The 13,045-nt window shown below is 41.4% G+C and overlaps 1 protein-coding gene across 2 annotated transcripts in view; it reads right to left on the bottom strand.

The window, feature by feature from the left end:
• Positions 1-13,045, bottom strand: part of FGF12 (fibroblast growth factor 12) — a 591,423-nt gene that overhangs the window by 383,414 nt on the left and 194,964 nt on the right. Inside the window, exon 1 of one of the 2 annotated variants that reach the window (XM_043992659.1) lies at positions 9,918-10,521. The exons of the other annotated variant lie outside the window; for it this stretch is intronic. Within the exon in view, the coding sequence (XP_043848594.1) occupies positions 9,918-10,008 (91 nt within the window). The 5' untranslated portion in view covers positions 10,009-10,521. Of the gene's footprint in view, positions 1-9,917; positions 10,522-13,045 lie in introns of those variants that run through there. 2 annotated transcript variants of the gene reach the window in all.

Below are 13,045 nucleotides of genomic sequence, written 5' to 3'. Positions count from 1 at the left end.
ATACCACCGTGTAGCAATCCAATCCTCTGCTCTGCTCTGCGCACAAAAATCATGTCAACAATGGATGACGTTTACTTAGAGATCTAAAGTTCAGAAAGAATTTGGCCTTGCCCAATTTAATCTGCACCACAATCTTTTGAACTAATCATTAGAGCTATTATGATTCCTCTTTTACATAGGAGAAACTGAGCTTCAAAGAAGTTAGTTGATTCTCCTTTGGTCACACTATCTCTAACCATGAGGCAAGATTCAGAGCCAATTGATCAAGGAACAAGTACTTAGCCAGTCTATTCTATGTGCCAGATACCATGCTGCTCCTAGAAACCCCTGACTTACATCACAATGCTCCCATTTATCAAAGAAATCCCAAGTAAATCTGTTTTCTGTCCCTCACTAATTGGTTCATTCCATTAAAGCTATGGCCTTTCCAAGAGGCTCTGCCTATCTATGCACTTCCCCTTATTTGAAATTTTACTAATAATCAATTTCCTATTCTAACCCCTCAGCTGACTCTTCCTTCACTCATGCCAGAAAGTTAACTACCATTTGCAAAGGTGAGGAGACAATGAGCACCAGGGATGGTTTAAAAAAGAAGCTCCAGGGTGCTAAGCATCAGTGATTCCCTTATAGTCCAACCAGAAAAAGGCCTATGGAATATTCAGAGCCACAAGTTGGATAGTACAATGAGACAACTGGATTTTCATTGAAGTCCTAATACAGGAACCTAGATGACTTCATTTCAGTTCTAAACTCCCAGTGCCTAGTATAGTGACTGTCACACAATGGCAATTCATAAATGATAGGTGAATTGAATTGGAATGGATTAGATTACCTGAACTACCTTCTCTCCTCAGTGTCTGAGTTCCCCTAACTGTAAATTAGGGGTAATAATACTGGCTTAGAGTTAGCCAGCAGGGAGGGTGTACTATGGCAATGATAATGAGCTTCTACCTAGCCTAGAGTGGTTTGTATTTGCACACAGGTTCTTATTTAATCCACCAAACTAATCTGGCAGGTAGATGCTATCTGTTTTTGTTTGTTTGTTTTGTGGGGCAATGAGGGTTAAGTGACTTCCCCACGGTCACACACAGCTAGTGCCAAGTGTCTGAGGCCGGCTTTGAACTCAGGTCCTCCTGAATCCAGGGTCTGTGCTTTATCCACTGTGCCACCTAGCTACCCCCTAGATGCTATCTTTATTCCATTTTAGACACAAGTAAACTAAGGCCAGAGAAGTTAAATGTCTTGCCAAGAGGCACACAGATGGAAATGCTGGATGTGGGATTTGAACCTAGATTTCTTCTGGCTATGAATCCATCCTCCCAAGAATGGAAAGTATTTAGGCATTTCAGAGGGAACCATATGCCCAATTGTATTCCATGTGCCAGACTTGGGCCAAGGTGAGACATCTTAATACGTGAGCACTGTCTTTGCCTTCTCCAATTCCTTGGTAAACATTTTGGGAAAAAGTCGCACACACGCAATATATTCAGATCCTTACCTCCCAATCTTTCCCCAACAACCATTTTTTAATATGGCTTCTATTCCAGCTACTACTCTCTCCAAAGTTGTTGATGATTTTATAATCATTCAATGAAATTATGTCTTCTTTTCATCCTCCTTCAATGTTGAGGAGCTTTCCACACTATTAACTATGCCCTCCTACTTCCCATAATTCAGAGCCACAATATGCTCCAGTTTATTTCTGCCTTTGACTGCCTTCTTGTTTTCTCCATCACTAGTTCCTCTTCCCTTCCCCTGAGGGGCCAACATCAGGCCTCTTCTTTTTGCTCTTTACATTTTCTTCCTTATTCATGGAAACCACTATCAGTGCTTGCACAATCACCTATATACAGATGACTCCCATAAAACCAATCAATTAACAAACATTGATCACATACCTACTATGTACTAGCTGCTGGGAATACAAATGAATAAGGCGATTCCTACCCACAAGGAACATATATTCTAATGGAGGCAACAACAAGGATATGTAAATATATGCACACATGTGTACATAATACAAGTAAATAAAAAGTAGATAAATGTAAGATATTTTAGGAGAGAGGATTAGAAGTTAAGAAGATCTAGAAAAGCTTCATATAGAAGATTTTGTGTGAGCTAAAATAAGTAAAGTAGGATAATGAATACCGGGCTTGAAGTGAAGAAGGCATGAGTTTAAATGTGACCTCTGATGCTTACAACCTGGATGATCCTCTCCATATTGGTCTCCTCATCTCTAAGATAGATATACTAATAACACCTATCTCTTCAGGGTCATTGTGAGGATCAAATGAGATCACACATGTAAAACATTTCATTTATATAGCCTTCAAGTGCTATGTAAATTTTAACTAACTATTAGTGAAGGACTAGAGGGATCCTAAGGGTGGAGGGAAGGAGAAATCCCATCCCAGGCTGGGCAGATGTATGATTCAAATGCATAGAAATAGAAGATTGATTAACTGGAAGACAGTGTATAAGAAACAGAAAGGCGTTCAGTTTTTCTGGATCTCTGAGGGTAGGAAGGTTAGTAACATACAACTATGCTAAAAAGAAAGTTTGAAGCTAGTTTGTGATGTGCTTTAAGAAAAAAAGGAAGGAAGTAATGAAGGACATAAAAAAGGAAGGAAGGAAGGAAAGGAAGGGAGGGAGGAAGGGAGGAAGGACAGAAGGAAGGACAGAAGGAAGGATGGAAGGAAGGAAGAAAGAAAGGAAGAAAGGAAGAAAGGAAGAAAGAAAGAAAGAAAGAAAGGAAGGAAGGAAGGAAGGAAGGAAGGAAGGAAGGAAGGAAGGAAGGAAGGAAGGAAGGAAGGAAGGAAGAAAGGAAGAAAGGAAGAAAGGAAGAAAGGAAGAAAGGAAGAAAGGAAGAAAGGAAGAAGGAAGGAAGGAAGGAAGGAAGGAAGGAAGGAAGGAAGGAAGGAAGGAAGGAAGGAAGGAAGGAAGGAAGGAAGGAAGGAAGGAAGGAAGGAAGGAAGGAAGGAAGGAAGGAAGGAAGGAAGAAAGGAAGAAAGGAAGAAAGGAAGAAAGGAAGAAAGGAAGAAAGGAAGAAAGGAAGAAAGGAAAGAAAGAAAGAAAGAAAGAAAGAAAGGAAGGAAGGAAGGAAGGAAGGAAGGAAGGAAGGAAGGAAGGAAGGAAGGAAGGAAGGAAGGAAGGAAGGAAGGAAGGAAGGAAGAAAGGAAGAAAGGAAGGAAGAAAGAAAGAAAGAGGTTTTTATTTAATCCTAAAATCTGTGGGCAGCCACTGGAGTTACTTTTTTAAGAGTGGCATGGTCAAATGTACACTAATCACATTGTCAGGAGTGAACAGGACAGAAGGAAAAGTAGACAGCCTTGAGTCAGGAAAACTGATTGGATGATTGTTTCAATAATGTAGGTAGGGGTGATGAAACTCTGAACTAGGGAATAACTTGTTGCAGAAGAAAGATGGGATTGAATAAAAAAAAAGATGTTGTGCAAGTAGAAATAAAAAGACTTGAAAATTCATTAGATAATGGGAGGTGAGGAAGACTGAATATACTATTGATGGGTTGCAATTCAGGTTAGAAGGATGGTAGCAATTTTTAGAAAAATAGGTAAATTTGGAAGAAGGGTGAGCTTGAAGGGTGCCTCTAGGACCAGCAGTTCGAAATGTCCAATAGGCAATTGATGATGTAGGACTGAAGCTCTGGGCATAAACCAAGATTGAGCCTGTGTACCTAATTTAGTGAGTCATTGGCATAATCAAACTCAAGGGATCTGATGAGGTTCTCAAAAAGGATAATGTAGAGAGAAAAGAGGAGGCCTTCAAAGAGAACTTTGCATTCAATCCATATTTGGGAGGCACGATTCAGATGATGACTCAAGAAAGGAGACACAGGAGAGGTCAGATATATAAGAGGAGTTTCACTAAAGAGGATGAAAACATAAAAATGACAGAATATTTTGAAATCTAGTACAGACAACAATGTTGAATGCATAAGATTGGTTGAGAATTAGGAAGACTGAAAAAAGACTGTAAAGTTTGGCAAATGTAACTTTGGAGACTGAAATTTCAGTTGATTTATAAGATTGGAAGCCAGATTGAAAAAAAAATGAGAGTAAGGAAAATGAATATAATGCAGACAGATTTTTCTAGGAATTTGTCTAAGAAAGGGAGGAGAGCTATAGGATGATCATTTGAAGGCACAATAGGATTAGTGAAATATTATGTCTTAAGGATAGCGAAGTATGTTTGGAGGCTATGGGGATGCAACAAGTAAATAGTTTATATAGAAAGGAGTTAAAAATTCTTGGAAATAAAAGAATGATTTATTTTTCAATCTGATTAAAAGACAGGAATAAATAAGGTCAAGCATATATGTAGATAAATTGAATTTTATACAAAGAAGGGTTCTTTCATTCCCAAAGACTAGGGGAAAGAAAAAGAGAGTATGTGGTAGTTTCGAGAGGTTTTAAGATGAAGACAGAGAATATGAAATTCTGGTTAAGTAATGTCCTCTGCCAACAGAGAAGAGGAGCAGAAGGTGTAGGATGTTCAAGGAGTGAAGAGAAGATTGGGAATGGATTCTGTGGGGAATCAAAAGGGGAATCAGAAAGGGAATCAATTAGGCGAGAGTAAAGGAACTTCCTTTCTATAGTAAGGTCCTGGTTGACATTGGAGAAGATGAATTTATAATGTTCTCAGTCAGTGTGGTTGCATGAGTTACTCCTTTTTTGTTCAGTAGCCCATGAATAGGAGCTTATAAAATAAATGTTAGAAGTAATTCAGAGCCCTTTTTTGGCAATCAATGTGTAGAGATAGGTCAAACAGATGAGGGATTTGAAAACAAGGGATAATGTTGAGTTAAAATACATAACTATATATGGAAATTAGAAATGGAGAAAAGGGAAGTCAGAGTAAAGCTAATAGATTAAGAAACTAATAGGAAGTTGACATTTTGGAAGCCTTGATGTCAATAAAAGATAGGTTTAAGAGGGGTGTAGCATAAAGTTAGAATAATAGGAGTATATGGTAAGAGAGATGTATGTCAGTTTCTAATTAAAAAAGTGAAATACCTGTAAGTAATAGTAAGATCCAGTGTATAACTATGTGTAGCTGAGGGTGAGAGAAGAAATGTCATGGGACTTAAGGAGAGGAATTGGGACTTTAGTGGGTATGATTAAGGACAAATCTATATGAATAATGAATTCATTCAGTATAAGGTCAGTTGAAGAGGTGAGGGAGATGGTGAGACAGGTGCTTAAATCTTTTAGAACAAAAGTGGTGAATAACCTGAAAACCAGAAAATAAATGACCCCATGAGGTAGAATGTGTAGAAATTTGTTGCTGAGTGGGCATAAATGGACAAGAGATCACTCCATGATGTAGGGGAGAGTATAGAATTGGCAGTAAGGAGCAAGGAATATTCTGACACCTCTTCTATGAACAACGTGTTAAGGGTATGAGAAGATTTTTGGTCTGTATTGGAGAAGATTCCCAGGAATTCATTGTAATTAGAGAAAAATGAGTATTAAGTCAGCATTATAATAACAACCTCAGTATGTGAAAGGTGAAGTACTATGGGCTGTCCATTCCTGATCTGTGCTGACTGTTTCTCCCTAGGTCACTTCTGAGTGATTTCAGTGATATCCTCGAATAATATGACCAGAGAATGCTTATGAAATACTATCTCATGATTTTCAAGGATAAGAGTGCAGAATGGAGGCTGAACTTCCAAGACCCTACACATAGCTTCTATGGTTCTAGAAAGAAAATCCCAGAAATCCCTATTGGCTTTTCTCTATCACTTAGCCTTCCTCCCCATCCCTGCCTCAACTAAAACCCAGAAGCCATTTTGTGGGACCAGAATTTATGTGGGAGCACTGGATTAATCTCCACTAAAAGATTGACTCTATGAGCAAGATAACTGGTATTTTAGGTCCAAACTTTAACATATATTCAGAAAGATTTAGATGAGTCTTGGCTGTGCTCAATTTACAACCTTTATTATTAGTGTTATTTCATGTCAGATACATTTCCCTCATAGAGGTCTTAATCTTTGTATATTCCAGTAGCATTAAAGGAAGAACTTTAGAAAAATCAAAATATGCTATTCATATCATATAAAGACACATAGATAACAAGTTTATCTAAGTGTAGAGGGCATGAGCTTGAAATTCATCTAGTTTGGGTCTAGACACAGTTTCAATCCTATCCAGCCTGAGTGATCATGCCCACCTCTCTAGGCACCAATGTTCTGGATCATTTTCTCCACAGCACATAAATAATCTGAGAGGCAGTGCACAAGGTTCTGTTAAACTCTTTGGTTTTGGTGGAAAATGGCCCTGGGAATCTCGGTTACCTGGTTGCCAGATTAAAGAAACAAAAACATTGAAAAAAACATTAAAATCAAAAGACCATAATCACAGCCTTGATTTTATTCACTGAATTCAGACCTACATCCAACAACATGTGGAATCTCACTAAAATAATGAAGAATTTGAGGCCTTCGGTAGCAAATCCACCTAAGGAAGATGTCCCAAAAAAGATAATGAGATGATCATCACCAATCATCCTTCAGTAACTTTTCCCTAAGGGGAAGCCTATTTTTTATTAATTCTGAAGAAAATGTGAAATAGAAAATGATTCTAGAATTTGAGGCCCAATCAATCTGTGGCATTGGTAGGGTAGGAGAGACTGGGGAAGGTATCTCCTGAATGCATCACTTCAAGTTTAGTTTACTCACTAGTCTAAATCCAGTACCCTACCTAACATTTCTTTGGCCTTCCTAGGTAACTACTGTATTTATGTACAAGTTGTCTCCACCATTAGAATAGAATCTCTTTTATGGAATGGACTGATTTCATGTTTGTTTTAAATATTCCCAACAGCATAGAGCCTAGCACCCAGTGATTAACAAATGCTTATTGATTGATTGATAGTAATATAGATATACTTCAAGTTAAATATCATATCAAGAACCCTTTAGTAGCATCTCTGCAGGGTGTTGAGTGATACTGTTGTCTCCTAATTAAGATAAAAGTTAAAGTATTATTAAGAAGAAAAGTCAGATGCATTTAGGAAAGTGTGTTTTACATGAAAATCCCCCCTCTAAAATAAAAGTGAAGGGTGAAAAGCTTCATCCTGTAAATTAGACCAGAAAAACTGGACAAAGGTAAACAGCCTGAGGGAACACTGTTTGGAAATTGCAATTTTCCTTGTTCTCTGACTCTTATTAACAGATTCCCGGTTCACCTGAATCTCATATTATTTTTTCAAGGGATTATGTCGCGGGAGGGGGTAGGGGTGTGGGGAGGCACAGTAACAGAGAGATAAATGTTTAATTACAGGAAGGGACACACTAAGCAGCAGTGATTACCAGGGTCCCATTTGTCTAATGATCTCAGAGCAAAGAATTAACTTGTTTATAGTTCCTTCAATTCTATAACATATCAAGTAAGCTCAGAAAGCTCCAAGCTTCAGCTCCTACCAATGCTCTGTTTGTTCAAGATCTTCAATGTCCCTCAACCCTCCACTACAGTAGTTTCCACTAGGTAGAAGAGCCAATTCACATCCAGATTTTTATGTATATGTCTATCTGAAAGTGTAAGATAGTTTAAAAAGAAATTCACTGTGAGGACATAAAAATATCCAAACTCAAAGCAAGAAAAAAAAAACATTCTCATTATGAAGAAATGTTAAATATATAATCTGCTTCCTGGAACTGTACTGAGTCTCAGAGGCTCAGTAGCTTGTAAAGAATAACAACACAGGTGAAATGCAAACCCATGACTTATTTCACAGAAAACTGAATCTCAAGGAGGAGAAGTGTGGCGAGTAGGCCAAAGATAAATAACAGAGGGAAGAAGAAACAAACAATATGTGGGAGGAAATGTGTCTATTCCATAAAATTTTATGTCATATCTCCCATTTGGATCTGTTAGTAGGTATCCTTTTGAGTAACTGAGTGACAAATCTTTGATTTTTAAATTGAATTTAATATGACACTTTTTAGATATGCAGCAAATCTTGAGATCTTACATCCTGTTTCTGAGAATAGCAACCACTTGATAACATATAAAAGAACAAGTTATCTTCATGTTAAAAAAGCTATTAGTGACTAATAACTGTCTTTTTAAGGTTAGAAGCATAGCTCAGCCTTTATAAGGCTATAAGATAATAAATTATGAATTAAATACTTTACAATGTATCTTTTAATCTAAGAAATATTAAAATATTTATGATGCCCACATTTCAGAAGACTATAATGTAAAATGGCTGCAAATCCTAAATTGATATTGATTTTTAAGGAAAAAGTTCACATACACTTAATATTAACTAAGAGCATATAGTTATCCAAAAGGATTTGTATTTTCTTTTTAAAATTGTGTTGTTCTAGGAGATGTTTGGGGGGGGGGACAGCAGCATTCAGTTAACCCTAAAAACTCCTAAAATACTTGACTTGTAATTCCATTACTAGGTGCACACTAGTGTCTCTAAACTGGCTGATAAGAAACTTGGGCTGAAGTTCTCAAACTACCATAGCAACACAGAGTTATCCATGCAGATTTATTTCCATTCTAATATATCAAGACTAGATGTAAAGCAGAGTTAGAAATAAAGGATAATTATACACCTTTTTTTCTTCTTACATACACATGACTCCAATTTCTATGGTTCTTTATAACTCCGGATTGAGTTAGAAAAAAATTAACTTGTTACTGAATTAAAGACAGACTCCCCCAAATGTCCTGAGAATCTAACATAGCAGAAGTCTTATATTATTGGATATATGTGTAGATGTGTATGTATGCATGCATGCATGTATATGTACATGCATGAATGCATACGTACATAACCAATAAGATGTTTGGATGTTATGAAATTATGTATAAAAATAGACATTAATTTTAGGAGAATATCTGTAAACAAAGAATGGAATCCCCTCCCAGTCTCTAAAAGTTCAGAAAAATAGTTATGGTAGCATAGAAGACAAGAAAGAAGCAAGAAAGAAAGGAAGAGGAAGACAGAGGGGAAGAGAGGGAAAGAAGGCAGGCAGGCAGGCAGGAAGGAAGGAGGGGGATGGGAAGGGAAGGGAGGGAAGGGAAGGAAGGAAGGGAGGAAGGAGGGGAGGAAGGAAGGGAGGGAGGGATATTTAAAAATTTTATTTCCTTTACTTTTAAACGACAGGGAAGCAAAGGACAAATGAACACTTTTTGAAAACTGAACCCAGGAGAATTTCACTCAGATAGTTTAGCTCTCTCAGTAACTTTCTTTAAAAAACAAAGTTCTATAAGGAAACCGATAGTCTACCCTGCTGGAGTCTGGGCAGTGTGAGCTTTGGATGACCGGAGGGGGAAAAACGCTACTGAATTTTCTCAGAACCTCTGACAGAGTCAGCAGGACTCATCTAGGAACCCAGCACTTGCTCTCTAAGGCCAACCAGATCTGTTTTCCACAGAATGCCAGGACTCATAATTTTCCAGCTAATTTCCCCAACGACCTCTCCCCTGTTGAACCAACTGAGCAACAGACTTCTAGGAGACAACCTTGAACTACTCAAACTACCTCCTTACCTGGGTGTCCTTTGGGAGTGAGGAAGAGGGAGAAAAACCGCAGAGCCTGGCTCTTTAACTACCAAGAGAAAAGCGAGGAGCCCAACACTGGCTGAGCAAGAGCTAAGATGGTCTAAAAACCGGGTGATGACTTCAGCAATCAAAAGGGGCAGCAGGGGCGGGGTGGGGAGGGAAGATGCGTTAACAAGAAAAGGTAGAGAAGATGGAGGGGGTCTCTTCACTTGGCCCAGTGAGTAACTAAAGACGGAAGACAGGTGGGGGAAAGCAGCGTAGCTTTGCTCAGGTTCTCTTTCAGCCACCGAGAAAGGAAGGGCCTGGGGGTGGGGGTGGGGGCAGGGAGAGCACCTGTGCGTTACAGGGCTGGGGGAGGGGGCGTTTTCTCACCACTTGGACTATTGCTGGATCTCAGGCGCCTTCCACAGAGACACTGCAGCATAAGCACTCTTTTCTTCAGGAAAAGCCCCAGAATCTTCATGGATCGAGTTTGTGTTTGGGGCTCTGGGACTCCCCTCCCTACCCGCCTCCGTTAAGCGTCCAACCAGAGCCCGGGCTCCCCGCGAAAGGAAGCGTCCACGCCCATGCTCCGCGGCTCGCAGGATACAGGGAGTGGGTTCATCGATGTATTGGTCAGGATGGAGAGGAGGCTAAAGTCAGGAGGCCAGATGCCCAAGGCCTGGGTCCAGATGAGACTGGCAAGGAAGTTGGCAGGCCTGAACCGGTTCAGGGGCTGAACGGGCTGGGCTCCGCTCTGTTCCAAGAGCCGGCAGCGAGATGGTGGGGCAGCCGCTGACACGACCACCACACCCCAACTTGCAACAAGGAAACACTTCAGGACTTTTCAAAGAAGCCAGTTTGCCCAGAAGTGGGCTTGGGGGAGGATTGGGCCACGAATTTCACCTGGTTTGGATTCCTTCCCGAAGAAGTAGCCCCTGCCCCCTACTGAGAAACAAGGCGAGTCTGTCCACAGGGACCGAGGCCACGAGGAGGAAGCTGACGCTCGCGCAGCTCGCGTGCTCGCTCTCGCTCTCTCTCTCTCTCTCTCTCTCTCTCTCTCTCTCTCTCTCTCTCTCTCTCTCTCTCTCTCTCTCTCTCTCTCTCTCTCTCTCCCTCCCTCCCTCTCTCCCTCCCTCCCTCTCTCCCTCTCTCCCTCTCTCTCCCTCTCTCCCTCTCTCTCCCTCTCTCCCTCTCTCCCTCTCCCCCTCCCTCCCTTCCTCCCCCTCTCTTTCTTCTTCCCTCCCTCCCTCCTTCTTTCTTGTCTTTATTTAACTCTGTCTTTGCCTTTTTAGCTTTCTGTCTCTCTCCTCTCCCTGTCTCCCTATTTCTGTCTCTGTGTCTCTGACACACGTTCTCACTGATGTACGGTTGTTTTATGTTCGGCGTGGGATGGGCAAAGAGAAGGACAGCGCGCACTAGACAGAAACAGCGCAGCCGGACTAGTTGCTGGAAGGGTGGGGTGACTAGGAAGCAGAGCGTGCAGAAGTTGTACATGTATGTGCATGTGCGTGTCGGGGCAGGGAGGGTGACGGAAATACTTGCTGAGGACAAGGAGGGGGTGGAGAAAGATACGGTGGTGACAGAGGAGTTGCTGTGGGATTGCTGAGGACCATTTAGAAAGTGAGGATGGGATGGGAGTGGGGGATGGGAAGCGTGCTATTTTTCCCAGCAGCTTTTTCTCCAAGAACGGGGGGGCGGGGGGGGGGCAAGAGGGAGGTGGGATAACTCAAGGATAACTTGGATCCTGCTCACCGAGCCTCACCCCTCCCTTCATCACAACCTCATAAAGGAGGAATGGTTGGGGTGGGGGTGGGGTGTTTCGGAACTTCAGTGCCGACATGGGTAAAGAGTAGCGCCTTAGAGAAGATGGCAGTAGTTTGGGAGTGAGGAGACCCACAGGAACCCTCTTGCTCTTCCCTTCCTTTCTCTTTTTCTCTGTCTTTTCCCTCCTTCCCTCCCTCACCCATCTCTCGGTCTCTGTTCCTATGGCTTTCTGTTTCTGTCTCTGTGTCTCTCTATATCTCTCTGTCTTTGTGTGTGTGTCTCTCTCTCTGTCTCTGTCTGCCTGTCTGTCTCTCTCTCCTTCCTCCCTCCTTTGTCCTGCCTCTGTAACTAAAGGCGAAAATTCTCAGAGACATCCTTCTTTTCCTGCTCCTTCCTTGTCATAGGCTTTCTACTCTCACCGAGTCACAGGGCTCACCCCCCTCCCCATACACACATACACACTTTTAAAATTATTGCGGTTCAGGCAGAAGACCCGCTTTCCGCTCTCCCGGAGGTATTTCTTCTGAAACTCTGCGCCTCAGCCCACACCATACCCTTATGCCCCCAGAAACACTGCCAGGAATCTGACAGGGGAAATGGCAGGACCCTAGCCTAGAGCAAAGCTTCTCAAACTGTGGGGTCACGTAACTGAATGTGGGAAAAAATGGCCATGGTAAAAGTTATACCTATCATATACCCGGGGTAGCGTAACAATTCTCTGGTGAAAAAGGGTCGCGGGTGGGCAAAGTTTAAGATGTCCTGACCTACAGCACATTCTCCCTTCTTTCTCCTCTCCTTCCCCCCCCCCCACCCCCCATCCTGGCAAACTCCCTGGGGTTGGTTCTGGCCTGGTCTCGGGGCAGGAGCTCTGAGAGCTTTCCTTGGTTCTGAATCGTAGCTGACTGCTTTTCTTTGATTGTCTTGTGCTGCTTCTCATTTCTCCTGCTTGGGTTTGAAGACCTAGTTAAAGCAATACCGCTGGTGACCACTGGAGGGCTTTCTCGCACAGAAAATTATTAAAGCTACTTTCAACTTGAGCCTAAGTCCCCTTGGGAGTTATAAGCCTGACGCACCTGTTGCTTTTACCTGTGCAAAGTACCCCGGGGAGACGAGACGCAATTAGAAAAAGGAAAACACCTAAAAATATTCACTCCTGCTACCCAGAGGCTGCTGATTACTGAAGTACCTGCTCACAAAAGGTATTAGAGTTTGGGGAGATTTGAGACAAAATAGTATATCTACAGAAGGCAAGAATCTCTCTAATCCAAGGTCACAATATCCAAACAACTTTCAGGGTGTAAATGGTTCCTTTCTATTGCATGACAAAGTAAAAAAAATGAGTATGTGTGTGATAAGCTAGCATTTTTATAGAGTTTTAATGATCCCAAAGTATTTTGCATATGATATGATATGACCGTATTTGATCTTTTAAGAGGTCAAGCAAAAGTTAGGTCAAAAGTGTAGCATTCTTGGGGGCAGCTAGGTGGTGCAGTAGATAGAGAACTGGCCCCGGATTCAGGAGGACCTAAGTTCAAATCTTGCCTCAGGCACTTAACACTTACTAGCTTTGTGACCCTGGGCAAGTCACTTAACCCCAATTGCCTCATCAAAAACCCCCAAAAAACAAAAAAACAAAAGTGTAGCATTCTTTTAACGTTAACAACTGATGGATCCCAGGCCCATCATGGTTTTGCTGATGAATATCACCAAATCCTAGATACTCTTGCTAGACTATTCTTAGCCCTCCCAGTAGC

This window comes from Dromiciops gliroides, chromosome 3 (assembly GCF_019393635.1).
Source record: "Dromiciops gliroides isolate mDroGli1 chromosome 3, mDroGli1.pri, whole genome shotgun sequence".
NCBI lineage: Eukaryota > Metazoa > Chordata > Mammalia > Microbiotheria > Microbiotheriidae > Dromiciops > Dromiciops gliroides.
This window is presented reverse-complemented; position numbering and strand designations above follow the sequence as displayed.